Source organism: Ixodes scapularis, unplaced genomic scaffold (genome assembly GCF_016920785.2).
Source record: "Ixodes scapularis isolate PalLabHiFi unplaced genomic scaffold, ASM1692078v2 ptg001087l_1___fragment_2___debris__unscaffolded, whole genome shotgun sequence".
Lineage (NCBI taxonomy): Eukaryota > Metazoa > Arthropoda > Arachnida > Ixodida > Ixodidae > Ixodes > Ixodes scapularis.
The window spans coordinates 52,956-80,888 of NW_024610098.1; the positions used below are offsets into that span (position 1 = coordinate 52,956).

General features: G+C 46.9%; 1 protein-coding gene across 1 annotated transcript; it reads left to right on the forward strand.

Annotated features, from left to right (window-relative positions):
• The first annotated feature begins 11 nt into the window (after window positions 1–11).
• Window positions 12–27,933, forward strand: LOC8051056. Its single transcript, XM_042288086.1, has 4 exons — window positions 12–256; window positions 1,579–1,873; window positions 26,864–27,067; window positions 27,343–27,933. Exons 1-4 carry the CDS (start codon window positions 58–60, stop codon window positions 27,566–27,568), a joined length of 924 nt encoding a protein of 307 aa, XP_042144020.1. The 5' UTR covers window positions 12–57; the 3' UTR covers window positions 27,569–27,933.

The following is a 27,933-nucleotide window of genomic DNA, read 5'->3' on the forward strand; positions in this document are numbered from 1 at the left end:
GAGTGGGCCCCTCGGCCAGCACTCCAGTTGCCTCCGGGGCCTTGGACTAATCCAACCATGTACTTCAAACTGGTGCTCGCCTTCACCTTCGCCGGCTTCTTGCTCCTACGAGCCGTGGACGTCGTTTGGGATCTCTTCGTCTTGGTGGCGGCGTTGATTGCCAGCTTCGTCTGGGCCAGCCACGTGAGCCGCATGCTGGTGCGAATGATCAAGGCCGGCCGGATTCAGACCGTCAACAAAAGTGTCTTCATCACCGGTACGTTCATGTTTAGGAGGGTTTGCTACATGAGCTGTTGTATCTTGAATAGCTGCCTATGCGGAGGGCAAGTTTGTCTGCTTCTTGCGCAGAGAGTAGTGGTGACGTCAGAACGCCGAGCCCTGATTGGCTGATCGCGACCCCCTATCTGAGCGTCGTCTGCTCCTTTGCAACGTCGTCTGCTCCTTTGCAACGTCGTCTGCGTCAGTCTTACCTTTCCTGCGACTTTCAAAAGTGCAGGTCTTTACGAGCAGGCTCGACTTCGCCTTTCAGAGAGGGCAGACGAAGTAACTCGAGCGGTACGTTGTTTTTGTCTAACAACTAGCAGACGCGCATCAAGGAGAGCGGTGAATCTCCGACAGACGCAGGAAAGGTAAAGCAGCCATGGCTTTGACTAGCAGACATAAAGCAGACGACGTTAACTGCGCCAGCCACGCAAACCCGCCGATGCCGTTAAAAAGTGAGGAGTCTCGCCGCACACGAAAGGAGGGAAAAAAAGTATTTGGGAGGGAACTTGTGGGACACTAACACGCTCACTCTCGGTTCTTAGCAAACAAACCTCGGCGCCTCGGGACACCTTGCCAGTGAGTCCTTTGACTTCTCTCCTTGATGCGCGTCCGCTAGTTGTTAGGCAAAAACAACGTACTGCTCGAGTTATTTCTTCTGCCCTCTCTGAAAGGCGAAGTCGAGCTCGGTCGTAAAGACCTTCACTTCCGAAAGTCGCAGGAAAGGTAAGACAGACGCAGACGACGTTGCGAGCAGACGACGTTGCAAAGGAGCAGACGACGCTCGGATAGGGGGTCGCGGTCAGCCAACCAGGGCTCGGCATTCTGACGTCACCGCTACCCCCTGTAAAAAAAGAAGACGAACTTGCCCTCCGCATTCTGTCAAAAAGAGCAGGCTAATGACGCTGCTTTAATATGATATCTACCAGTGTTGCGGAGCTGCCGCTCCGGGGTTGGAATGTCTGAAGTTCTGTTACTCAGCAGGAAGGGGAAAAAAAATCTGCTTCCCACTTACATTTAGAACATATGCGCTGCCCCCTGCGCGTGTCGAAAGGTAACGCAATACTGTGCAGCCTCTCGATCCCGACGGCCACACTTCCCCTTCTAGCCACCACACTATGAACTTCACTGCGCACATGAGCACAATCGACCATCTCCCGATTTCGCCCTTCTGCACGGGTACTCCTTTGAATGACGTGGTCGTGCTCGCTTGTGCACCCTCTAGTGCGCAGTTCATTCAAAAGCTTCCCCGAACGGGATATTTTTTGAACACGGTGAAACAAACGAAATGGAAGAATAATGAATGGATTTTTTCAGGCTGCGAGGTGGGCTTTGGTCGCGATGCGGCAATCGAGTTGGCCCACCGGGGATTCACCGTGTTCGCCGCCTGCGCTACGCTGAACGATCCGTACGTTGACTTTCTCAAGAGAACGCCCAACGTAACGGTGCTAAGTTTGAGCGTCCTGAACACAGAAGACCTCAGCAACGCCGTCAAGGCGGTCACCAATCATCCATCGGGTAAGACGGCCTGCTTGCCATACGAGTTGATGAACCTAAAGAGTTTCCGGGCCCTCGCGCCTTCACGTACAACGTCTGCAAAAAAAGAAAAAAAGTTTGGGTTTATTTTATAATTTAATTGGGTTCCGAGTTTTCGGATCAATCCGATAAAACTCGAAAAGCCCACACCGGTACAAATTTTGTCAATTCAAATTCATCCGAAAATACAAAACAAATGTTATTTCACAATTGCAAGAAAAAAAGAGAAAAAGAAAAGGACTGCGTGTTTTGTTAGTGCGTAAGTTCAGTGGTCCCAAGGAGAGGTAGACTTCAGGTTTACTTTCAAATATCGGACCATAGTAACCAAAGCGGCTCTAGGCAAAAGCCACTGTTCAGGTTTTGAGTTTGGGTCATACTATTTGGGCTTGTTAGAGGCGAAGGGTTCGCGTTCTTATAACGGAAAAAAATTATAAACCCATCAGTTTCGTAGGAGGGGGCGAGGCAGTGGAGCATAGCTGCCAAAATAACGACGTTTGCTTAAGCAGCATTTGTTTGGAATTTTTGTCATGGCAGAGTTGGTATTTCTAACGGCAAGGGTTCCAAGCCAAATCCAGCTAGAACATTTCGTTTGATACAGGTGAATTTAAGGTATGTTTTGTTTTTTTATCGTTATTTTAAATAAAGGAGAATTGTGAGCACAGCAAAGTTAAACTTCACATTTCGGAGAATTGATCATAGCGGAAAACAAATACGGATGAATTCCTAATTCTTAGCAAAATATAAAGTCTGGGACACCCTTCGATTTTAGCGAAAAATAAGCGAGGAAAATGGGGAACCTTGCTTAGAAATAAACTACGGATCACCAAAAACTTTGTCTCTGCCTAAATGTAGCGCTAGCAGTCCGGCTGGGATGCCAAAGTTACAGAGGGCGCTGATATCTAATTCAAAGCTATAGTTTATTGTCTCGAAATTTCTTTGAGAAAATGAAGCCCAATCGCGGTACCTAACGCCATCCATCTCCATGCATTCGTGGGCTTCGTCGACCGTCATTTTCTCATTGAATGTCTCTGCTCACTTTCCAGCCGATCGTGCTTGAACGCCGAACAGGAATAGAGACAAAGACAGCGAGCTTTGCGTCTATACCACGGTGCGATATCTATCTACCTATCTATAATGGGAATGAGCCAAGTTTGACAAGTGTAGCCGTAGTAATTTTGTGAACGAAGAGGGGAGAAAGTGATGAATGAATTTATTGCATTGAAGTTAGAAAAAGGGAAAGAAAAAGAGAGCTGGCGAAAAATTGGGCCACGAGCGGGGATCGAACCCGAAACCTTCGCCTTTCCGGGACGACGCCTTAACCGATTAAACCATCCCTTTCTTTTTTGTTTTGTTTTTTTCTTTATTGTCAGGCATTATTCGTTCACAAAATACACATTCAGAAGCACTTGTAAAAAGGTTCAAGCTGACTCACGACTGACGCACACTGATTAACATGATGTTAATGTGACCAGTCCGTCTAAGACTGGCAACCAATCAGGCCCATCTCCCAAAACCTTATACACTTCTCTAATCTGACTAATGCTCTGGGTAAAATAGTGACTTACTGGTCGAGCATCTACATCAGCATGCCGCACTGCCATGCGGCTCTTCCAGTTACTGTGTAAGCCAATAACCATAAGTAAATCATACGGTACACAGTCGGTTGGGGCAACAGGCAGAAGACGGATCCGGTGTGCGCTTAAGGGAAGTGCCTTTTTCAGAGTTCGCTGCAGTGCATCCCAGTAGAACACCGCGTCCCAACAATCTAAAAACACATGCTCTATCGACTCGGGTCTTTTGCACAAGATACAGTTCACAGTCCAGGGAACAAATATGCCCTTTTCGTCCAACCATGTTTTAACCGGAAGTGTTCCGCTGTGAAGTTAAAAGAAAAAGGTTTTCATTGTGGTCGGGACCAGCATTTTCTTAACGCGACGAAGTACATCCTGTCCTGAAGTCGCGCTGTAAATAGCTCGATACAAAGGGGTTGGAAATGACGTTTCTATCAGATTTCTTGTAAGTCGCTTTCGGGAGACAGTACTCAGATTATTCCAAAGAGAAACGCGCGGTTAAAAATTTGTATGCACCGACAACTTCCTTCAAATAAGCACTCAGTGGTCCCGTAGCACCATCACTGGATGAAACGATGAAATTGGGTAAGACACCCGACAATTGAACCTGAAGAACAGTACGCAGAAAGGGGTCTTCTTGATCTCGCTGGTAAAGAAAACGGTTAACAACTTGGCGTATGAAAAGGTGTGATATAGAAAGAACGCCATGCCGTACGCGCCGAAACAACTTCATTCGGCTGACACGCTCCCAGCTGGACGCCCAAACATATACAGCGAACACACGATGCAACTTCTGAATTTGAAATCGAGAACAATGCAAGACCTGTAGAAGATACCCCTGCTTAGCAACAAAAAATGAACTACACACTGTAGCTCTCGCGAAAATAGACAAATGGCGGCTTGCACTGGGGGCCGCTTTCTCGCGCACCTTATCTGTCTCTTCACTCTACAGACCTGCGCTGTCACGATAGTATTCCAAGGGCCCTAAACTCGTGAAACACAAAGTTGGAGCCGAAAGTTCGCGGAGCGCGCCGATTGGATGTTGGCGAGAAAAGCGCCAAGTCATCGTTGTGATTGTCCAATCGGTGCGCTCCCTCAACTTCGGCCCCAACTTCGTGTTTCACGAGTTTAGGGCCCCAATGGTACGCCAAGATAACGTGTGGGAAGGGTTGTTCAGGCAATGTGAGCGAGAAAGTTGGGCTTCGATGCCCTTCGGCCGTGCCAGAAACCCGAACATTTTGACCAGTTCACGGAACATTCGGTCCGAGAACAAAGTGTTTTTGTGATTTCGATGGCTTTTTCAATACTCGCGCTATCTGTGCAAAAAATAGCAATGTCGTCCGCATAAGCCAAAATGCGAACCTCGCGCGCATTCAAGGTAAAACCGCGAACATGCTCACTCTGAATGATACTCAAGCAGTTCGGTTCAACATACAGTGCAAACAGTAATGGCGAGAGCGGACAGCCTTGTCGAACAGAAGATTTTAAAGGAATTCGTTCACTGACTCGCTTATTTACAATAAGACTCGTTGTACAATTATAATATGCCATTTGCACACCTTCAAAAATAATAGGTCCTATGTCGATATGCCTCACAATTTGGCTTAAAACGTCATGGGACACCCGGTCGAAGGCATTTTCCAAGTCAACTTGTAACATGGCGACTTTGCGCAGCTCACCGTCACAACACTGCAAGATACTGCGCGCAACATGAATGTTGGTCAAAGTAGTCCGACCCTGTATGCTGCATGTCTGATGAGGCCCAACAACACTCGTTATCACACGCTGCAAACGGCGAGCGAGGACTTTCATTAATATTTTATAATCAACATTAGTAATGGTTATTGGACGGTAGGAGTTAACACTGCGAAGCTTAACGGGGTCGTCACATTTTGAGATTAACACTGTGTGTGTATGTGCGTGAAAAGGAGGGGGGGGACTTTTCTTTCATATGCCTCGGTGAAGACTTCGAGTAACACGGATAAAATTTTATGTTTAAATGCTTTGTAAAAACTAGCAATTAAGCCATCTGGGCCAAGTGATTTTTCTGGTTTTAAGTCATCTATCGCTTTTGTTACCTCTGACACGCTGATTGGTTCCTCAAAAAAGTCCTTATCGTTACCGTCAACCTTCGGCAGTAGAGGCAGAAAGTCGTCTTTAAATCCTGACAGTGGTGGGGCGCTACCCAGTTTTGTGTCGCACCGTCAATTCTGCTGTTCATGGCAGAAAATAAGTAGCAGACGACACGTGAGAAGCGCTACATTAGCGCAACAAACGCCTCTTCGATATGCGTTTTATCGCTAGACAAAACCCCCAGGCGTTCTATTTTAACTACATCATTAGCTCGCGCGTATTTCTTTTCCGCCGCCACCATCCTTTTTGTCGGCTGCTCTCCCACCAAGAAACGCTCTGAACGAGCGCGTATTGCCGCCCCCTGTATCGGTCGCGACCGAGACTTTCGAGTTTAACTTTCAAGTGGTTCATATCCTCAATGAAAACGCCAGGTGCTCGGCATTCTTCCTGTAGCAACCTGTCTAAGTTTTTTCGGTGCTCCAATTCTTGATTCTTCTCCTGAGACTTGAGGAGACATGTCCTTTCAAGTGCAGTTAATTTCATCTCCTGTTTAAATGTTTCCCAGCGCTCGCTTGCAGTGCCTCCTTTCAGCTGCACGTCATTCCAGATTGTCTTAATACAGAAAATAAACGATTCATCCTTTAAAAGTTTCGCATTAATTTGCCATAATTCCCAAAAGAAATTGGCCCCCTCTTTCTTTTTATCTAATTGGAATGTTACAAGGCAGTGATCGCTAAAAGCAACGTAGTCTACAGAATAACTCCGACATAAATATACAAGATCGAATGAGATATACGCCCGGTCCAGTCTAGCGTGACTGACAGTTTGACCTAGGCACACAACATGCGACGTCTTCCAGAACAAAATCTTCAATAATGTTATTTAATTCTAGGGTACTGGCATCCCTATATCCCTATAGCGCGTTCGGTTGGACCTGTCTTCAGCTCGGCAAATACAATTAAAGTCATCCAAAATAATCAGAAAACGATCGGACTGGCAATGTTGGTAAACGTTTTGGAAAAAAACCCGGCGCTCCTCAGCCTCATTAGGTGCATAAACACAAACTACACGCCATTCATTTCCCATAACAGAGAAATCACACATGACAAACCTCCCAGATGGGCAGGTCGTGACGGTTTGCACGGAAGCACCTAGAAAATTTTCGAGGAACAGGCAGCAGCCAGCCGAGAAACCAACAGCATGACTCACGCAAACTTCATACCGCGCCAGAAAAGGCCACACCATGTAGTCGGTCTGGTCCTCGCTCTCGACTTTGGTTTCCTGAATTGCGACAATGTCCAGGTCATGCTCGGTGAACAGCCGGTAGAGCTGTTGTTGCCATCGTCTGGCTGCAAGTCCTCGAACGTTCAACGTAGCCACGCGCAAGGCGTTTTCAAGGGAAACCATCGGAAAGCGAGTCTCAGGCCTCGCATGCTGGGCTCATCTCTCGCTCTACCTGAGAAGAGACGAAGAACGGCTGCCGCCAACGCGTCATCCCCTCTTGCTCGTCACTACGAACCAGGGACCCTCACTCTGCTGGAGCGTCTGGTCGGCTCCCTGCTCCGGGTCGCTGAGCCGCCGCTTGATCGCTTCGGTCGCGAAGTCGATTGCTGTACCATCTCCGGGGTCCAGTGCGTCAGTCGCGTCCTTTGCTGCCGGTGTCGTCTCACTGGTGTTCTTCGCGTTAGGCTCATTTTCACCAACAGTGCCTCCTGCCGTCAGTGTTACGGCGGAGACCTGACCTTTTGGCATCGCTAACTGCTCCTGTTTCTGCTCACCGAACGCTTGAGGGTCTTGCGAAGATATCCTCGCGGTTGGAGTCGCCGCCGCCTCGGCCTCTTCCTCGTCCCTTACGAGGTTTCTGTCCTGGCTGTCGGTGGTTTTGCTGGCAGCAGCTCGAGCGTATGACCGTACACAATCCGAGGCCTCATGCCCGAAGGCTCGACACTCCTAGTACCTCGGTACTCTACAGTCGCGCCGTATGTGTCCCGTGCGTCGACAGCGGAGGCACACCGGTGCGCGTCCGGGGACGACAACCAGGAGCGGGCCTCCGTAGGGGCGGAGCTGATGTGGCAGGGACTCCGGTGTTAAGTCTTCCCGGAGCACCATGCGTACGATGACGGTAGTGGAATCCACGTCAGCTAGGCCCTCGATTCTCCACTTCTCGCGGGTGACACCCTTGACCTCCCCGTATGGCTCGAAGGCCCGTCGAAGGGCGTCTGCAGACACGTCGAATGCCACCCAGTGGAATTTTACCTTCAGCTCTCGTTTGTCTGGATCAATGACCAGGCATGGTCGCCCCTTCACCAGCGTGGTCCCCTCTCGCACAAGCTTCTCTTTGGCGGAGGGGGTGTGTAGCTTCAGCAGCCAGACGTGCCCCATTTGAAACGCGCCAAGTCCTGCTACGTCTTCCCGAACTCCCACCTGGTTCAGAGGCCATACGAAGTCTTCAGCACGGTATACGGCCGCCCCCGGGTATCAGCGTGCAGCACAACGCTGCATTTCATGGCTTCTCCTGTCGGCAGAGTAGGCAGTATCACTGCGTTGTCATTTGGAACATCGTCGCGTACGGCATCACCGCGACTCGGAGCCGCCGTCATCGAGCTCACAGCGGAGCGATCCATTCCACGTGCGTACGCTAACGCGTTCGAAATTGGCAAAATCATCCCTTTCTCCAACTTTAACGCAATAAATTCCAGTAATCACTTTTTCCCCTCTTTGTTCACAATATATATATATACACACAGGGTGTTTCACGAAAGGTGGACAAATTCTATTTGGCGAAAACTACGCATTGCATTAAAAAAAACGAGTTATGTCGTTTTGGTCCTAGGCCAGGGACCTATTTAGGAAAGTTATTGAAGTTCGAGATAATTAAATTTTAATTATTTTCGCGCTACTAATTTTTCAGATGTCGGGTTTAAGGGCATAGTTTTAATTAGGATCTTGCTGAGCATCATCGAAGAACAGTAAACCAACAAATTGCAGAACGATAGGAAGCACGCGCCGTATTTTACGGCTTTCTAGATAATCGGGGTTTTGGGGATATTTATACAGCGTGTGGTCGGTCAGCCATTTTAAAGTTGCGACGAGTCACTCGCCTAAGATGAGCAATTTAGCCAGTGTAGTACAACCGGTAACCTGGGGTCTTTAGCGTGCACCACGCAGTAGTGATACACGACCGCACACCGGTGCGATGCTAATCCAGATCGAAACGGGCAGGGGTGGGGATTGAATTCAGGATCCCTGGGTTCTGCAGCGCGAGCTTTCGCTCCACGTGCTCCGAGCTGGTGTGCGCTAGCCCACTCGGTCACCGATCCCCTTCGCTTTCTAGAAAACCGCAGAACTTGGACGGGTTTTTGAGTTTCGGTTTGCAATCGGAATGCTTCTCGGCACCGACGGCACCGCACCACGGGGAGAGATAGTGCAACCAGCCTCTGCTGCTTTGCGCGAGGACAGCGCAGCAGAGGTTGGTTGCACTATTTCTCCACGGGGCGCGGTGCCGTCGGGGCCGAGATGCGCTTCGATTGCAAACCGAAACTTAAAAACCCGTCGACATAGTGCGTTTTTTCAGAAAGCTGTAAAATACTGCGCGTGCCTTTTATCGGTCTGCAATTTGTTGATTTAGTTTTTTTCGATGATGCGCAGCAAGATTCTAATTCAAACCATGCCCTTAAACTCACTATTAAAAAGGAAATATTACGCGAAAGTGATTAACAACTTAGTTACCCGAACTTCAATACTTTTCTTAAATAGGTCCCTGGCCTAGTACCAAAACGACACAAGCCTTTTTTTTTTTTTTCTGGTGCGATGCGTAGTTTTCGGAATGTCGAATTTTCCACCTTTCGTAAAACATCTGTGTATATATATATACAGGGTGTTTTTTTTTTTTTATTCTTTCAGATTTGTTTTAAAAAAAGCCGTGAAACCTACACTAATGCGGTTTGTACAGGTGAGTTATACGTCAACGAGGACATAGTATAGGAAAAAAGTCGCAACTATTCGTAGGCTAATTAAGTAAAATTTGTTAATTAACTTTTTAGTTGGTGCCAATTAGAAACTCGCTCAGCATCTCCGAAAACCACTGAATCAACTTTTTCTAGAAGAATATAATGCCAGGGCATCATTTTACGGCCTTCTGTAAAAACGCTCCATTTGAACGCGTTTCTAGATTTCGGTTTTTTATCGGAGCGCATCTTTGCGCCCGCGGTGCTGGTTCACGGTGGTCACAGCGCGAAGCCACGTCCTCGCTCCTCGCCTCCCTCGTAGCATGGAGGGAAGTAGGGCGCCCATGTGTTGCGCGTCTCAGCCACTGGGAGCAGGACGGCGGGCGCGTAGATGCGCTCCGATAAGAAACCGAAATTTAGAAACGCGTCCAAATGGAGCGTTTTTACAGAACTCCGTGAAATGCTGCCCTGGCATTATATTCTTCTAAAAATAGTTGATTTAGTGGTTCTCGATAATGCTCGGCAAGTTTCTAATTGAATCTATATGCCTATTTGTAATAATTAAAAAGTTAATTAACAAATATTACTTAATTAGCCGACTGATAGTGGCGACTATCTCCCTATACTATGTCCCCCTGGCCGTATAACTCACCTGCAGAAACCGCGTAACTGTAGCTCTCGTGGCTTTTTTTTTAACAAATCTGAAAGAATAATATTAAAAAAAACGATAAAAACGGGCATTTATATATAAGGCGATGATAATCTAATCATCCGCGTTTTGCCACTGCCAGCTTTGTGCCTGCTTCACGCGTGGTAATGTTTGTGCGCCCCCGAGTTTCCGACGTTCTAAAAAGAGTTGATTTAATAGTTTTCGATGGCGCTCTCTAAGTTTCGAATTGGAACCATATGTCTATGTTCACTAATTACAAAAGTTAATGAAAGAATTTTAATTAATTAGGTAACTTATCGCAAAGATGAGCCACCCACATAATGTCTCCCTGGCCGTATAACTCCTCTGCACAAAGCGCTGAAGTGTAACTTTCATGGCTTTATATATACACTCTAAAAAAAGGGGTGTCATGGGGTACACCCATAGGGGGTGTAAGTGTTTGTCACATATACTACACCCTTTGGGGGAATACATGTGCACCTCAAATATGGGAGTACGTGTACACCCGTTGGTGTGGTGCACATGTACACCCGTTGGTGTGGTGCACATGTACACCCTTTTCTACAGAAGTCTCACTCGAAGGGAAACAGGTGCACCCCATTCAATGGTGTACGGCTACACCTCTTTCTACACCCAATGAAATGAAAGGAAACACAGATGCACCCCATTCGATGGTGTACCATTGCACCGCTTCATACACCCGCCTCACTCAAAGGGGACACAGATGCACCCCGCTCAATAGTGTACCATTACTCCACTTACTACACCTACTGCTCTCAAAGGGAACACGGGAGCACCCCGTTCAATAGTGTACTGTTACACCTCTTTCTATACACTCACTAAATTCGGAGAGAACACAGATGCACCCGATTCAAAGGTGCATGGTCACACCACTTTATGCACCCGTTTCATAACTTCATAAACCTATTTAAGACATCAAGGAAAACAGAAAAAAATGTATGCGCCCCGGTGATTGCAAAAAGGCAGGTAAACGGACACACTGTATTGTTTTCAAATCTCATAGAAGTTTATTAGACAGCCTATTTCGTAAACAAGTACAAACTTGCAAGCAATCCGTGATATGTGAAGACGCACAAAGAAGCTTTTACACAACTGAAAAGATTACTAAGCAAACAAGAACCGGGGGTGAGTCTTATGTAGTGTCCATTCTGCCAGCAGCCGGTAAAATTATTTCCACAAAATTCCACCGGCAGTCGCCATTAATTCACCGAACGACGTTTCATCGACAGCTCAGATTAGCTTTTCCATATTAACTTCTGTCCTTTCTTTTCTTGTAATGAGCCGCCCCATAATGTATCCGCGAAGTCACGTGACACTCTTGCGACCGAGTAAGACCGAGAGATACCAGACCGGTTTTTAAGCCTGTTGCGATCTCTTAGGACCAGCTCGGCAGCATCGCATCCGGTCCTAAGAAGTCGCAAAATGCTTAAAAGCCGATCTGGTCTCTCTCGGTCTTACTCGGTCACAAGAGTGTGAACGGCGCTTTAGTGTCGATGAAACGTGTCTACAAAACGTGTATCGACAAAAACGCGTTTTCACAAAACGACTGGAGAATAAGAAAGTTAGTATTCCACCTGCAGTTGTCACATGGTTGTGGACAGCTAATGGCAGGCGACTGCCGATAGAATTTCGGGGAAATTATTCTCCCGGCGCCTAGAAAATAGACACTGCCTAATTCTAGAGGTAATCCGGAACGGAACGGTCAATCGTTGCAAAGGAGTAGGTTGCAGTGCACTTACGTTGAAAATACCGGACTTGAAATATGTAATCCGATCTATATGTCGACACGGGCACTGCAGAACCACACAAACACAAAAACGAAAAGAAAAGGGTCTGTGAAGATTCAACACGATGTGGAGGAAGTAGTAATTTGCCGAACGGAACACTAAACACATCATATGAATTCCTTGGGCTTTTTTGAAGAAGTCCCCTGTTGCCGATATACGCGTAGGACTTTTCAAACACTGGAAATCTTGGTACACTCGAATACGTTGTCGCGGGCGAAATCTACGGCAGCCCCGCTGGTTGCAGCACAGCACACACTCCGTTCCATCTTCAGTCCGAGCGCAGTGGACGCCACGAGCCATCCCAGCCGATCCAGCGTCGGGAGAAAGGCGCGTGACCTGCCGGTGGGGCGGGGCGATACAGGGAGCTCAAGGTCGCATGACACTCCCTCAACGCCGCATTGGCTGGGATGGCCCCTAGCGTCCGCTGTGCTCGGACGGAAGGTGAAACGGAGCGGGAAGCAGACATTTCGAGGTCGAAAAAAAGCTACTACGTCATCCGTGAAACCTTTACCACATGATCCCGCTCCTGCTGCTATCCGCGCTCAGACAGAGGGGTCGAGGCATAAAAAAAGCCTCCGGTTCATTGGTCCGGCAACTGCGTGCCTTCTTCCACGCTTTCAGCTTAGGTGGAGAAAGAAAAAGAAATGAGAATGAAAATCGAAGCTCATTCAAGGCCAAAGGGAGCGCCATCGCAAAGGCTTATCTTCAGGGGCAACCCAACAATGAAAGGATTTGTCGCTTATATCCTCTTGAAAGTTCGACCCAAAGTTAATAGTGCAGTGCTTATGCTATCCGTGGCCTTGGCCTTCAGGCAGGTGCCGTGCTCTGCCTTATCTCTAGTTTGGAGACTGTAGTCACGTGATCCTACCCGGAGACCCGATTGGCCTAAAACAAGCATAGCGTCCACTCTACTGTCAATACCGAGGTGGTACACTTCTGCTTTGTCGCGGACTGTCGTTATATTCCTCGAGGACGAAAAATTTCAGATTCTTATGATTTCAGAAGAAAAACGTATTAAAAAGCTTGTGATAACTGGCAACAATGATTTTAAGCAACAAAATGTCTTACGTGTTGCTACTGCGAGCCATACCTTTCTAGTGACTCTATGTCGCGGTAGTCGTTTTGGTCTGTTTTGCATCTTCCTTCGGGCACATAGCCGGAAGTTGGTGACAAACGGCAACATCGATTCTACGCACCAATATGGCTAGCGTGTTGTTACTCTACACTCTAGTGTAGAGGATTACTTAGCTTAAGACTAGACCCTAACGAAGCGGTGTTGCGCTCTTCCCTCGATACCTCTGCTACCGTACAGTGCTCTGGGCCATCGTTCTTGCCGAGAGCCTGGGCTTCATCGGCGAGGTGGAGTGGGACGTCGCCCAGCACCTGGAACAGATGCACGAGGCCCACGTGGCCGGCCCGTTCAGGGCGGTGCGTGCCTTCCTGCCTCTTCTCCGCGAGAGCAAGGGAAGGATCATCACCATCGGAGGCTTTGCCGGTACGAAGCGGAAAACTTTCGCCTCTATAGTCGGTTACAAGTCAAGAAGGTAGGAGAAGCTCCTCCCACAAGTGTGATGCGCCTGTTTCAAATCTCTCCGCAGTCGAAAGAAGAGTTCACTGGAAACGCTCCTTGTTCCGCTTCCATGGATTCCCACTTGTCTCCGATCCCACTTTTTAAGAAAGCGACCTTTCTATTCATCGGAGAGGGAACCGAGCCCCTGAAAGCAGCCTTTGTATCCATCGGGGGGGAAGGTAATCCCCGAAAGTCGTATTTGTTTCCGTCGGTGGGGGAGAACTCTAATCTCCCTCTCGTGGCTTCCACAATGCTAAGTCAAAGTCGAAAGATAAAGCAAATATGTACAGAAGGGCAAGACCCTCCTCGCGCGTTGGCCGCGACGTCACGGAAACGGTGGGACGCTATTGGATACGGAGGTGGCGGAGGGATATCTGATTCCCTTTGAGGGGCATTTGCCGCTACCTTCTTAAAGGGGCCCTCCGGAGCTTTCTGCGATCGTCTGTTTATGTTGTTATATTGCGTAGTAGGTCCAAGTTAATATGTATACAAAGTTTTAGATTACAAAACCGTTTATTAAGCAGATGGCAGAAGAAATATATCGGCACTATTTTCTCTTGGAAGACAATCCCCCATTCCCTGCCCATCGCTAAAACTTGACCAATGGAAATGCTGCATCTCGCGGTGAATGCGAACGTTATTATTGCATCACTTTTTAAGCTTGTGGTAAATTAGAGTTTGAGAAAAACGTAAGCTGATTGTAGTGCGGGAAACATAGTCCGCAATTATCGCTCCAAAACCAGCGAACTATGTTTTCTCCCCGCAAGCTTGTTGCTAGGGGGTGATGCGTCGGCGCGTCGGCTTGTCTGCTTCCCGGGGCGTCTGCAGGCGCGCGTTTGCGGGACACATGTTCCTTCTTCCCATGGATCCCGACTCCGAAGCCAGCTTTGCGATCCTTCTACGTCAACGAGTCAAACTTTTCCTTGTCATCTGTGGGATATGACTGCGTATTGCAGTAGCAGCGCGACGGTGCGGTGCGACGAACGACGACTGCCGAGCACAAAGTCCGGGTTCCTTGACGACGGTCCGCGCGTGTTCGAGAGATTCCTCCGCGGGTCGGCGGTCGGCCGCGTTGTGACGCGCAGTGACGCCGGAATCTTTCGCTTGCTATTGGCTGACGCGTAAAGAGATGCCCCTCCCGTTTTCCGGGCTCATCTCAGAAAGGGGGGCGTGCCGGGGACTTTGATAGCAATTTTAGTAGGGAAATCCGCCGCGCATTACCGTAATTTTATGATTTTTAGGATCCTTAGGGCCCGTAGATTGAGTTACCGCCATAAATAGACCATCGCAGAACGCTCCGGAGGGCCCCTTTAACCTGTAACTGACTATAGTGTTTTGTAGTGCCCTACGTTAAAACTGGTGCGCTATTACGCTATGACGCTACGAACTGCTCCGTACGAAAATTAATCCACCCGGTTAAGGCTAGTAATTGTATATTCTGGATTGAGAGATTTGCCTTAGAAGTGTTCGGAAAGATCGTCGCTTCCGCGTAATAAGCTCACACTTTCACCAAGTGTGTGTTTAGTGGGTCACCAGGTCTGTGAAAGGGGTAGGGGAGGGGTTACAGTTTTTGGAAGCCACAAAGTGGCTGTCATATTTGCTTTTATTTTTAATGTTAAACGTGTGCTAAGATGACCCACGTCTTCGAATATATTTGGCATGCTAGTTTAAAAGGCGCTTGACCGTGGAAAGAGAGTAAGCGCGCCTCGGACGGGTCAATTCTCAAGCGGCGGCCGGTTTTCGGGCGGAAAGAAAACGATTTTGGAGCCTCAAATTGTGTTCTGGGTGGCTGGGCTCTCATTAATCATGTTCAAATAAATGCCTCGTCGAACATAAATACCCTGCCTGCGTCCTTTTATGTATAGTCTATACAGATTTCGTACCGAGAATGATCTCACTCTTTAAATTTCTGCGCCATGACCCATTTCAGATTCGCATGAGAAGTGTTCCCGCTTCAATTGTGTTCTCTAGTTTTAACTGTCTGTATTACGAAACCAAATAATGTCCTTTAACCGAAAATCAATTTAGTTGGCCGGCATACTGAACCGTCTAAAAGGCGAATAGCACAATAGAAACATAACAAACACATTGAAATAGTCGTTCGGTCCTGCTCTCGCACGGGAGCCGCTAAACATAAGCTCGCTAAATATGCCTCTCGGCTCTCTGCTTGACGCAGGGCGCCTGTCCTTCCCGGGCCTGGTGCCGTACTGCATGACGAAGGCGGCTCTCATCTCACTCTCTGACGGACTTCGCCGGGAGTGCGCCAAGTGGGGGATTATTGTCTGCACCATTAACCCGTTCCACTACAAGTGAGGCATTAACCTGTCGCGCGCCGTACGTTTCATTTTCTACGTATATTTTATCACCATAGGCAGGGAAATCGAAAGCAAAAGCACGTTGAGGAGAGGACGGAGGCAGAGGTGGGCGAGGGGGTCGTTCACTAAATGAGGGACTCAAAGTCTCCCAACGCTAAACCCGAAACTAATATCTACGAGCCAACCTAGTCAACACGCTATTTACAAACAAGTAGGCGTTGGCACCCAGAGCCGATGTTGTCACTGCGAGTGCGAAGAAGCCAGATTCTTGGGAAGCGAAGATTCTACGCATGCGCCATGCTGACAGCATCGTCATCACAGCGGTGTGTCGTCAGCATGGGATCGAACCGCGTCGCCACCGCGCGGCCGAAATTGGAAACATGCGAAAGCGGGGATACCACCCTGCGTCGTCTGCCACGAGAGCACGTAGAAAAGCATGGCTATCGATGCCGCGCGACTGTTTCCCGCTGAGCTGGACTTCCTTATTGCTTGTTTTTTTAGGTTCTTTCTTTTTACTGAAGGTTCTGTTGAATCGTTTCGCGCGGGCGGAAATTCAGCAGAGTGATATATTTAAAGTTGGATGGTTCCATAATCTTGGTGTCGTGGTTTGTAGAAAACGCTGCTCTTATATATTTTTGTTATGTCGCACAATTTATTACTTTTATGAAATAATGAATCGACGAATGCGTGTGTTGATTTTTCCCCATTCATATATATGTAGAATTCCGTGTTTTCGGAGTTTATTTTTCGTCAAATTCGGAATTTTTTTTTTTTTTGCGTATTTTTTTTTGCAGAAAATTTCGAGTATATTGAAGTTTATATCCTGCTTGATTCCAAGCTCTCAGAAATTCGTCAAAGTTTATCGCAGTATTTTTTAATTAAAAATGAATAAACAAATAACTAATATCCAGGTGTAAATATATGCTAGAAGAAAAAAAGAGTGCTTGCATAAATTAATATTTCTTCAGCTGTATTTGGAATTCGTGTCATTGCCATCGACAGTCCTCATTTGTTCCTCGACAAATGTTGAACACAAGTGTTGTTTCGATAAACGTCGATACCTTAAAATCAATAAACTATTGGAGGCAGTCGCTAGAGAGATTGTATTCATTCCATCCTATTCCATCAACCTACCCCGTGGCCGCGCGAGGTGGAGTGGTAAACCAGGTAATAGAGAAGTTTCCGATTTCATGCAATCTCTATGGTCCATAGCTTTCACTGTTGCAAAAACACAACCTCCCCATCTTCTAAATGATAAATAATACCGAAACAGTGGCTTCTGTTGTAACCAGAAAGTACAATGACCTATTGTCCTGAACGAACCTTGACGAGATAAACGGTAAAACCCCTTTTGTTACAATGGTCCGAGATTTGAAAGATAACTGATGTGACATATTCCCAAGACCACTGACCCTCTGCGGTGATCAAACTTAATTTAAAAAAAATACCGTCCTTGTTTCTTCTTGTTTGGCACATAAAAATTCGGAGTTTACCAAAATTTTATCGGCAGGTGTTTTTCAAAGTTCCTCGGATATATCCAAAAACACGAAACCCTATGCATATGCCAAGGCAATACAACTGCACACTTTTTTGCTATTTTTATATCTTGTAAATGGCGTAATACCGTCGTATTTCAAACTTCACGTTGTGACGCTTACAAAAGAATGAACACGGGAAGCCTTTTAATAGTAAAACCATCTTTAAGTTATTATTCAAACAGCATATTCACCCTCGATGACAAACACTAGCATGCCGAAGTGCTTCACCTTGGAGGCCTTGGATCCTAAAAAAAAAGAAATACTTCAGAGATATTAAAGAAGGAATTCTTTACTTTGTTTGTGTTTACTTTCTCTAGCAATGGCTCGGACGAAACGGATGCAAATTTTATCGCAATTAAGGCATCACTTGAATAATTTGAAGACCAATCAATAAACTGCCTTGTTCTAATTTGCGTCAGGTTGGGGCGGAGGGTCATCGAAGAGTGTCTCTGCGGGCGACGCTGCCTGTATATTAGTGCGGGTCGTTTGTTCAAGTCGCAGAGTGCACTACGTTTCAATAGAAGAGGATTTAGCCAGAAATTATAATATTAGCTTCTTGACATCCATGGCCCTTCTAGAGAAAATTAAGCGGGTTTACCCACACTAACGAGAAGAGCATCGCACACGCTGCTGGGTTGCTCGATTCCACAGGTTTATTCCACTCGCGGCAAATATATTGGAACAGTTTGTTTCATTTGTCTCAGATGTCCGGCCAAATAACATTTTGCGGATCGAAAGTAGGAGAAAAACTCTTTCCTCATCGCAACGTAGTAAAATTGTTCCGTTTTCGAACTTTCCTACACACACCATAGCGCAGCAAAGGGAAATAATGGCTGTAAGTTAGCGATAGCACGGTAATTTCGAATGCAGCGATGACTCTCTGAATGCGCTGTATTTGTATTCTCACAAAAACTAAAAGTTACACAAAAAAACGAATTGAACCTGCGATTTGACAGCTCACAGTGCCCGCGTTATGTAAGTATCCGGCATGAAATCCATTGGTGTGTTGCCATTGTTGTGTTGGGTTTCCACGCTGGTGAACCGATACATCTTATTTTAAATGAAACAAGTATTTGACATAAAGTGTGCAGTTCACCTGAAAACGGGAATGCATCGTGGGCATCTATGCTTCCCAAGGTCTGCCTAGAGCAGACGACGCATCCGCACAAGGAATTATTTAAATTTAGGCCTTGCGCTGGCAACATCATACGATCTTCATTGAAGCACCGAACAGTACTACTCTATTTTCCGCTAGAGTTTTTTTTCTTTCCCGCCGATACTATGCGGTCAAATAAGCTCAAGAATCTACAGCATATCTCACGCAAACGTGGAGAGCCTATGGGGTAGCCATATTGCTGCGGGCGCAGCTGACCAAGTAGGCAGCGTGCTCGTGGCCTAACGGTTATCGCGCTTGCCTTCGACGCAGGAGGCCAGGGCTGGATTCCTTGCCGCGGCTACACATTTTTGTTGACTCTGTACTGCGATGTTCTTGTGAATTTGAGAACCGCCTTGCTCATTCGTGGTCAGAATGTTCTTCGCGCCGAATCTCCTACGTCGATTGTTCCAGATGCCAACGCGTGTACATAAGGGGACATTCATATTTAAAATAGCGCAAAAGAGACGGGACAAAAAGACGAAGAAGCACACAGGACAAACGCATATTAAAAATAGCGCAAAAGAGACGGGACAAAAAGACGAAGAAGCACACAGGACAAACGCTAGCGTTTGTCCTGTGTGCTTCTTCGTCTTTTTGTCCCGTCTCTTTTGCGCTATTTTTAATATGAATGTCCACTACCAACTTGCCCAGCAGACCAAGCTTTTACATAAGGAGCTCCGCATGGTGACCCGGGGTCAGTCTCGCCCCAGCGCTCGAACCTGCTGTTACGTCGACCTCGACGCCCGCGACGCTTTGTTCTTATTCTTTGTGTTCTTTTTGTATAGGCACAAGTTCGCCCCAGTAAACGTTAATTTCCTCCTGTTGATTTATTGTTCTTCTAATCACCGCACGTGACAATATCTCTTTCCCCATTTAGATGATGATGATATCGCGACGGTAGCGCCACGTCTAGGTCAATCTCGGGGCCAGAAGTGCGGCCTCCGGATGCTGCCATCTTGCTGCTGGCTTGTGCAGATTGCCTGATAGCCTGGCTAAGCCGTGTCCAAGACTGACAGACTTCTAGGTGCGGCATCTGAGCGCCGCCATTTTGTTGCTGGCGTGCATACCCTCTGATAGCCTGGCAGTTCGCAAGGCTGCCAGACTTGCAGCTGCGGCATCTAGACACCGCCACCTTGCTGCTGGCGTGTGTAGTGGTCTGATAGTCTTGCTAAAGCAAGCCCACGGCTGCCAGACTTGCAGCTGCGGCATCTGGGCGTCGCTATCTCGCTGATTGCGGTTGTGGATAGTTTGATAATCAAACGTCGCTGACGCCTGTTATACTTGGACGGTGCACAAGGAACGTTGGATAGCGCAGAACGCGCGCGTTTCATTGGCCGGCGAGGAGGAACTCGACATCTGCGACCAATCAGTATCTGCGTGCTCTGCGCGCGGCGTTTGCTATCGCTTATCTTCAGAGTATAACCGAGCGTTAAGGCGTGTCCACGGCTGCTAGACGATAGACCATGGAGCATTTTAGTTTATGGTGGCCAGACCAGCTTCTGGACTGTGGCTCCTTGCAAACGTGTTTACACTGTTTGCACTTACGTCACATCTGCGAACCATTGTAGCGGCCTTGCTGCTGAGCGCGTAATTTTTCGACATTCATTTCGCAACACCGAGTTTGGTTTTCGCAACAAGAACAACGAGTGGCCGCCGTTATGATGTGATAACGTCATGTGCGATATACTGATAGGACGAAGGCTAAAAATATTACGAAGCGCTCCACCTGTAATGGAGAGGTCCCGGGTTCGATACCCGGACCAGGCGGATTTTTTCGGTCGCTCACCAGTCACCTAGCTGTGTTTGGAGATTTATGTTTGTCCTTTGTCCCTCTTGTTCCGCTTCTCCAGGGATTATTTTCGTCATTCTTGTCCAGCTCGCTTGCACCTTTGCATTTAATTGCATTATAATTATACTTAAAAACAATTTGGCTCAAGAGCGAATATAGTACAAAGATATGATGCACAGGAGTTCAGAATATTTGGCCTATTTGCGACTCCAGCTGTCTATAGGTGGTGCCACTCATTTTTCAAGATGGCGGACATAATGATGGTCAGAGACACGTCGCGGTATTTATTTATTTGTTTTCCACACTCTCAATACCCGGGGACATTACACAGACGAAGGGTTGTTGCAAATGAACTCGCTGCAATGTTTCTTGAAGTTTGTGACTTCAGAGATGGCAGCGATATGGAGGCATGGAGGGGTTCCAGTCGTTTGATGTTTTCAGCGTGAAGGAGTCAAAAGAAACGTTTGTTCAACAAACTGGTTTAATAACTGATGATCGGTGCGAGATGACACGTATGACCGGTGAAGAAGCAATTGATCTTTAAAAATGGGTTAGAATGATAGATATTTTGAAGAAGACAAAGTCGAAGATATTTGCGACTTAAGGTGAAGTCGTATAAACCATAGGTTGATTTCATTGATGAAACGCTGGCTGTACGGGAATAACTTTATAGGATGTTTGATAATGTAAATCTAGAATGATTCATAATGTAACATGCCCAGAATTGCAAATGGGACATGAGTACTGAAGTTTAGGACTAACTAGCGCTTTATGAAGTTCTTTACCAGGGACAGTAGTACACATAAAGTGGCGGCGTAGAAATCCCAGCATGCAATTAGCATTGTTCAATACATAGTCAATGCCCATTTTTCAAAAAAGGTTATTTGTTATGTTGATACGAAAATGCCTGTATGAATCCACAGATGTTAACGTGAAATTGTTCAGAAGGTATGCGGCAAGGTGAATGTTTATAAAAAAAAGTCGGGGTACACGCATGCTTTTAGATTAAGCAACGTTAAGTTTCATCAGATAGTCAGGGCACCGGGATGAGATTAAGATAAAACTAAGGCACTATCACGAAGGTTGCAATTAACGTGGTATGAAACACGGTAATCATAAAACAGTTTAATAGAGCAAGTAATTTGTTTAGAAAAGTAATTACTGCGTATATTATTCGCGTGTTTGTGGATCAACGACGTAAGAGTTTTTCAAATGCTGAGAGGAAAATGAGATCTTGTAAAGACTATACTCCGTTTCACGTTATGTTGTACCGCAGCGAAGGCTAGAAGCGCGAGCTCATAGCGTTGGCAGCTGCCCTTGGTGCACGAAAGCTTGTGCCGCCGAGGTGTGCCATATAGAGCAAGGAGCTCGCGCTTGTAGCCTTTCCTGCGGTACAACGCAAAGTGAAACAGAGTATAGTATGGTTAAATTGCCTATGATTACGGTGTTTATTGGGAATCTACGTTGTTGAAATTTGTATTAATAAAGTACATAATTTTTCGAGCTCTAATATAATTTCTTGTTAATGATCTAATCTCAACACCGATAAAAAACTGTGGCAATCCAAAGGTGGCTAATTATCAACACGTGTGTCAAGTGTAGCATTTTTTATTAAAAAGGTATAAAGTAAACTAGTCCAAAATCACTGAAACCCTTTAGGTCTCCATAACAATACTATATAAAATGACATTAAATGTTGGTAAAGCATATGGTGCTATTAAAGTCGCTACCTAGGTAAAACTTCAAAATTTTCAGCGAATTTATTTGCATAAATGCGCACACACAAAGAAAAAAGAAAAAAAAAAAAATTCGTTTTTTGTTTTTATTTATTTTCAAAAATTCTTAGAACATTTATTTTTTTTCTTTGAATTATGCGCGCCGTCGTTTCGCCAATCTCAACCTGAGCTCCAAGTAACACCTACTCACTTGCACGTACGTTCACAGCGTCCCATTTTGTTGGCGTTCGAAAACCGGTGAAACCGCATGGTTTAGTCCCATAGGTGCTGCAACACTACACTCGGACAGTGAAGAGTGTTGTTTGAATTCAGAAATGCCTGTTCGCGAGCCATGATCGCACGCAGTTCTGCCACGTCCGCTGACAAGGAGACCCGTTTCCGCCGCGAGAGGGCGAGCAGGGAGCCGGAGACGCGAATACGTACATTGTTTCTGTGCCGTATCGGTTTTCGCACCTCGTAATGCACTAGATCGTATGTCTGACTACATATTGGCCAGCTCTCCACAGACTTACCCGCGGTCATGAAGGTATGTAGCCCTTTCGCGCGACCGTCCTTGGCGGTGGTTTGAACTAGAGTCACTAAATGAGCTGCGCTTAGAGTATCGGCACACCGTTCCCCAACATTGTTGTGGGCGCCGCCATTTTGGCTCGTATGCAGAGCAGACCAAACTGCCGATCGTCATGATTCAAAAGTGTGACTTCCTCAGCATTAGATTCGGTGTTAGGAAGCTCATGTAATATTGCCTTGCTCTGTCGCGAACTGTTTAAATATTTGTGGAAGGCGGAAATGCGTTTCCTGTGATTTTAGATAAAGCTTAAGATAACTAGCAACCATGATTTTAAGACAAAATATGGCCAAGTGTCGTCACTCTGAAGCGTAGCCTATTTAGTGGCACTAGTTTGAACCCATACACAAATGGTCTATGGTCGTCTATGGAAAATTTATATGGCAGGCTATCGCCCCCTATGGCCCTCTATGGTTGGCCAAAAAAATCCATAAATACAGCTACAGCCAGCTATAGAAATATCTATTGCCCTGTGTCTAAAGACTGGAAATCAATAAATTTACTTTACCCGCCCATAGAAAGCTCTGTGGCCGGAAGTGTAAAGACTGGGCCACAGGGCCACGAGTCTAAAGACCGCCTATAGAAAAATTTATGAACCCGAGTGTAAGGACTAGGAAGGCATGCATTTTCTTTACACGCCTTTTGGTAATCACTACCGGCACCTACTTTTTAGGAAAAACGTTAAAGGTTAGGATATTAAAGCAATACTAAATTGAGGTAATACCGGTGACAAAGCATGAAACAAGATATGTTCTCTGATCTTGCAACGGGTCGTGGAAACCAGTAATATTGTTTGTTTGGAAAATCCATCGACATACTTGTGCAACAATTAAAATTAGTCATTACCCCCAAGAGTGAAAAAAGAATACACTGGCACCGCACACTGCAATCAACAATAGCTTGATTGCAGTGTATTGCGTTTCATCACTGCATTGTGAACATAATTCATCAAACTTATTAAAATATAATTATTAAATTTTAGTTAATTAGCCTAATGATCTACATTTGCTTTTTTAGGGTGTTGAACTAAGAGATGGGGGCTAATACAAGAGACAATTGAAATATATGTATTAAGTACAAGTATATTTGATCCGCCTTTCCGTGTTTATGCAACAAATGACGGCAGTCACCGGTCAAGTCGGATTAAAAAATAAGACCATATATGGTGGTAGTGCGAACTTAGCGCACGTAGAGAGGGGTCTTTGTTTTTGTTCACTGTCAAAATCTTGCAATAAAGAAAAACAAAATTAGGTGTCGGCTGCGTCGTTGATGTTGTGTGGGGGCCGTTCTTGTGTTCTGTGTATTATGTGTGTTTAGTGATGTATGTGTATCTACCATGTAGCGTTCAAAAGTTGAAAAGAAATATTTTTTTAGAGTGTCCTGGCTAAAGAGAGCCATAGGAAAACCCATACAACCTTTTTTACCTGATCCTATAGATGGCTAAAGACACCAAAGGAAGAGCCATAAGGAGCTCTAGCATGCTGGTTATAGAGAGTCAGCCATTATAGAAGCTAAAGAGCGCTATGGCTGGACAGTGATAGGGCCACAGACAAAGCTAAAGAGGCCTTTACACAAACTCAACTCTGTGACGTCACGGCGCGGTGGTGGCGCGTCGGTCGCACTTCCGGTCTGGGGCTGTGGGCAGAAGTCCCCGTGCCAGACGTGTATTCCTGCGTTGTTTTGAAAGGAACCAGACAAAAACCTGCCTTCTCGTCAAAACGCCGCGAGTGGGGCCGTACCAAAAGTGTCGAGAAAGGTTTGAAAGTCAGTTTTCACTTGCTCGGCTCGTCCGAAAATCTTGATATGTGCCGTGAAAAGGGAAAAGCAGACGCCGTCGGACTACAATTGCTTGGGCGGGAAGCACTTCGGGTTGAATTCACGGATACTTGTGGTCATCAGTTTTATTTATTTTTGTTCCAACATTAACGCCCGCAAAAACGGTCAAGTTGTGCGGACCAGCTGCGGACTACGTTCAGTGCGTCTTCAAGTTCAAACGGCCGCCTGATCGTTCGAACTGTCGTCTGCTGTTTCAAACGTTCTTGCTTGTCGTCTGCTCTCTTAGACGACGGCGGCCCGTAGACCAAATGTTGGCTCGGTACTTGAGATAAGAAGTAAGTGCAGGCTTCAAAAGACTTAAATTTGAAGGTTGGCAAGCAGGCTTGATTTCAACAGTAGACGCAAGGAGATGTTGATCATTGTTACTAGTGACCATCACCGAATGGTTATGCCTAATTCACTTGGTCCGATTCTGCTTGCGATATTCAGTATCGACGTCGACCATCTTAGCTTTGGTTCACGCTTTTGCATCCCGTGTTGCGTCGTGACTGAAAATTGCAAGCGAAATCTCATCATGCAAATCAGGCTTTAGCGTACATACGCTAAAGCCTGCGGAAAGTCCATGCGGAATGAATCGCCACATGTCACATTATTCACGCGAAGTTTTCCGGTGTAACGAACCTCAGTAATTTCGCTGACGCCGCTCAAGATAGTCAGACATCGCCAGGAAGACGTAGAATCAACAATTCTAACGCGAAAAAGGGCAGGGGGACTCACACCGACGCCGTCAACATCGCAGTTCAATGGTTTGTTTATGGGGCGACGGCGAGCTTCTTGCCCACACCCCCATCGCGCATGCGTGGCGCCGGTGGCGTCCGCTAGGGGCGCTAGGTTTGCTTGTAAACATGAATTGGTGTATAAAGACGAACATAAAAGATGCTAAAGACAGCCATAGAAAATTCTTTAGCTGATTGGGCCAAATAGCTAAAGCCGACCATACAAAGAATTTTCTATAGCCGACCATATGACATTTTTGTATGGAAATGCCCGGTTGCCTCGTTATATGTTCGTTCAAAATCGACGCACGCGCACAAACGGCGCTATTATTGATCAGAAACGTTTCCCGACCAATGATAAGTAAGCGTATTTTAAGCTCCGGAGATAAAAAAAAAATAGAGAGCTATATTGATTGAAGGTCTCCAAAAGTAGAGAATAGACCCCTTTGAAAAGTCCTCGTAATCGCCTGTCCTAGACTGTTTGCTGACGTACTCCGAACATGTAATAATAATAATGATTGTGTTTTTGTGTATGTCTATAAAGCCTCGAAGTTAGTCTGCCTTCAACAGGCGACTTGTCTCTCGTCTGTAGATGAGCAGTTTAGCCAGTGCAGTGCAACCACTACCCTGGGTTGTTTAACGCGCACCACACAGTGGTGATACACGACCGCACGCCGGTACGATGCTCCTCCTGATCGAAACGGGCAGGGGTGGGGGGTGTTGAAGCCAGGATCCCTGGCTCCTGGAGCGCGAGCTTTTGCTCCGCGTGGTCCGAGCTGGTGTGCACTGGACCTCTCGGCCACCGATCCCCCCGAGCATGTATTTGACACGAGGGCTGCGTCAATGTTCGGAGAGGACTCGGTCCCAGTCAGGCGCTTCGTGTCCAAACAATGGCGACCGCCAATGTTGCATAATAGACGTTCGAAAGGGGTCAATAGCATGGCGTCCTTGGCACTGAGCCGGGTGCGATTGAAGCCACCGGAAGTTCAATGTTTGGCCCGGAAGTCGGGCATCTCCTGGGCTTCTTGGTTCACGCATGCAGTCGATGCCCGAGTCCACGTTTTCTTGCTTTTCGAAACTGTGCTTTAATAATCTCCTTTAGCATGAAATCCTTAGAATTAGGCATTCGAACATGGGGCATGCACATTTGATCAACTATAAATCTCGAAATTGTCACAAATCGCACTGCTTCCCAGAAGACTTCTCGCGTCTGCATGCGCTGTTACCGGGAAGCAAACAGGATCTCTCGAGATAAAGGGAAAATATCCAGCATTCATATTGAACGCTGTTCGAACTAACGCTCGGAAGAATGAGGAAAGCAACACTCACTTCCGAGACAGGCCACTCACTTCTGGTGGCTTCATACCTATATATTAACTCGAGGCGCCATTCAGCCCCCTAGTGGACATCGAGGGTTCGCTTCTGCGCGTTAATAGGTCTTCCTTCCTGATAACGGCCAGGGTTTGCTTTCTAATACCCTATTCACACGACCAGCATAAAGGTAGGTCCCTTTGCAATCGGCGAATCATCCCGCGCTGATGGATCGCAAGCACATGCCACGCGCGGCGGATCGCGACCTCATTCGCCGCTGGCCATTAAGGTCCCTTAGCTAAAGGGACCTTTATGCTCGTGTGAATAGGGTATAAGCTGAACTGATCGGCCGCCATGTTCGGCCATGGCGGATACACCAGCGTGTCATGCGTTCGTGGAACCTTCTATGCATTTTGAAAATCGCCGTCTCTTCTAGGAGACTCACGAACCTTACCGCCGTCGCAGGACAGTGGACACCCCGTCGCCTCCCCCACCACCACTCGGGCGGCGGAGGTCGTCTCTGAGTCAGTTGTCCCAGGCCCACCTGAACGCCTACGGTGACGAGTACCTGCTCAACTTCAAGCTGAACGCCGAACGCCGGCTGCTGCTCTTTGCCAGGCAGCCCCACAGGGCGGTTGTAGAGGACATCGTCGACGCCTTGACTCACAGGTAAAGAGCCTAGGTACAAGAGAGGCAGCAACTCAAACTACAGAGAGCGTTTGCAATTTAATGGCGAACGCCTCCTGGGCAGATTGGTCGCAAGTGCGCATGCGTTGCGTTGTCGCGTGGAGAGGGGGAAAGTGGGCGCATTAGACGGAGCCGCTCGCAGACGAACAACGCTGTTGTCAGATCGTCGCAGCTCGTATTGCAAACGCGGTCCATGAACTACGTGACCTGGATGACACAGTTGGAGACGCTCTGAAATCCAGGCACACTACTCGCAGGTATCCGCTCCTCAGCTACAACTCGGCAGCGTCCGGCGACGTGCTGCTCTGGACACTTCTAGAAGTGCTGCCGGCCGAGTTCACCGACGCCATCTTGAACCGCGTCATGGGCGGCAAGCAGCCACAGCCCAGGCTGCAGACTGCCGTGCAGCCCGAGTCTTCGCTGGCGTCCATGATAGGGTTAACGGGCAGCGGCGTGGACAATACGCTGTTTCCTCGTAGATGAGAAGAGGGAAGCTTCAGGGAGGAAAAGGAAATAACTCGCAACGGTTTGTTGGCAGCTTATTTGGTCGACGAGATGGAAATATATTTGAAGAAGGTTTCGGAGGTAATTTCCGATAGACGATGAATGATAATTAATGCTATTCTGCCGCAGATGCCAGTGATTAACAAGAAATTATTTGATTGATCCTGATCGGTATTATTCTTTGCCAAAAGCCGTATAAGCCACGGGGGACATGCTTTTTTTTTAATATTTGAGCGTGCAGAGGTACCTGAGTTACAGACAAGATGTATAAAGCTACGTTACTATTGCCTCTGTAAGGCATTTATTCGGGAAAATAAACATACAGGAGGGTTTCCTTATTTTAT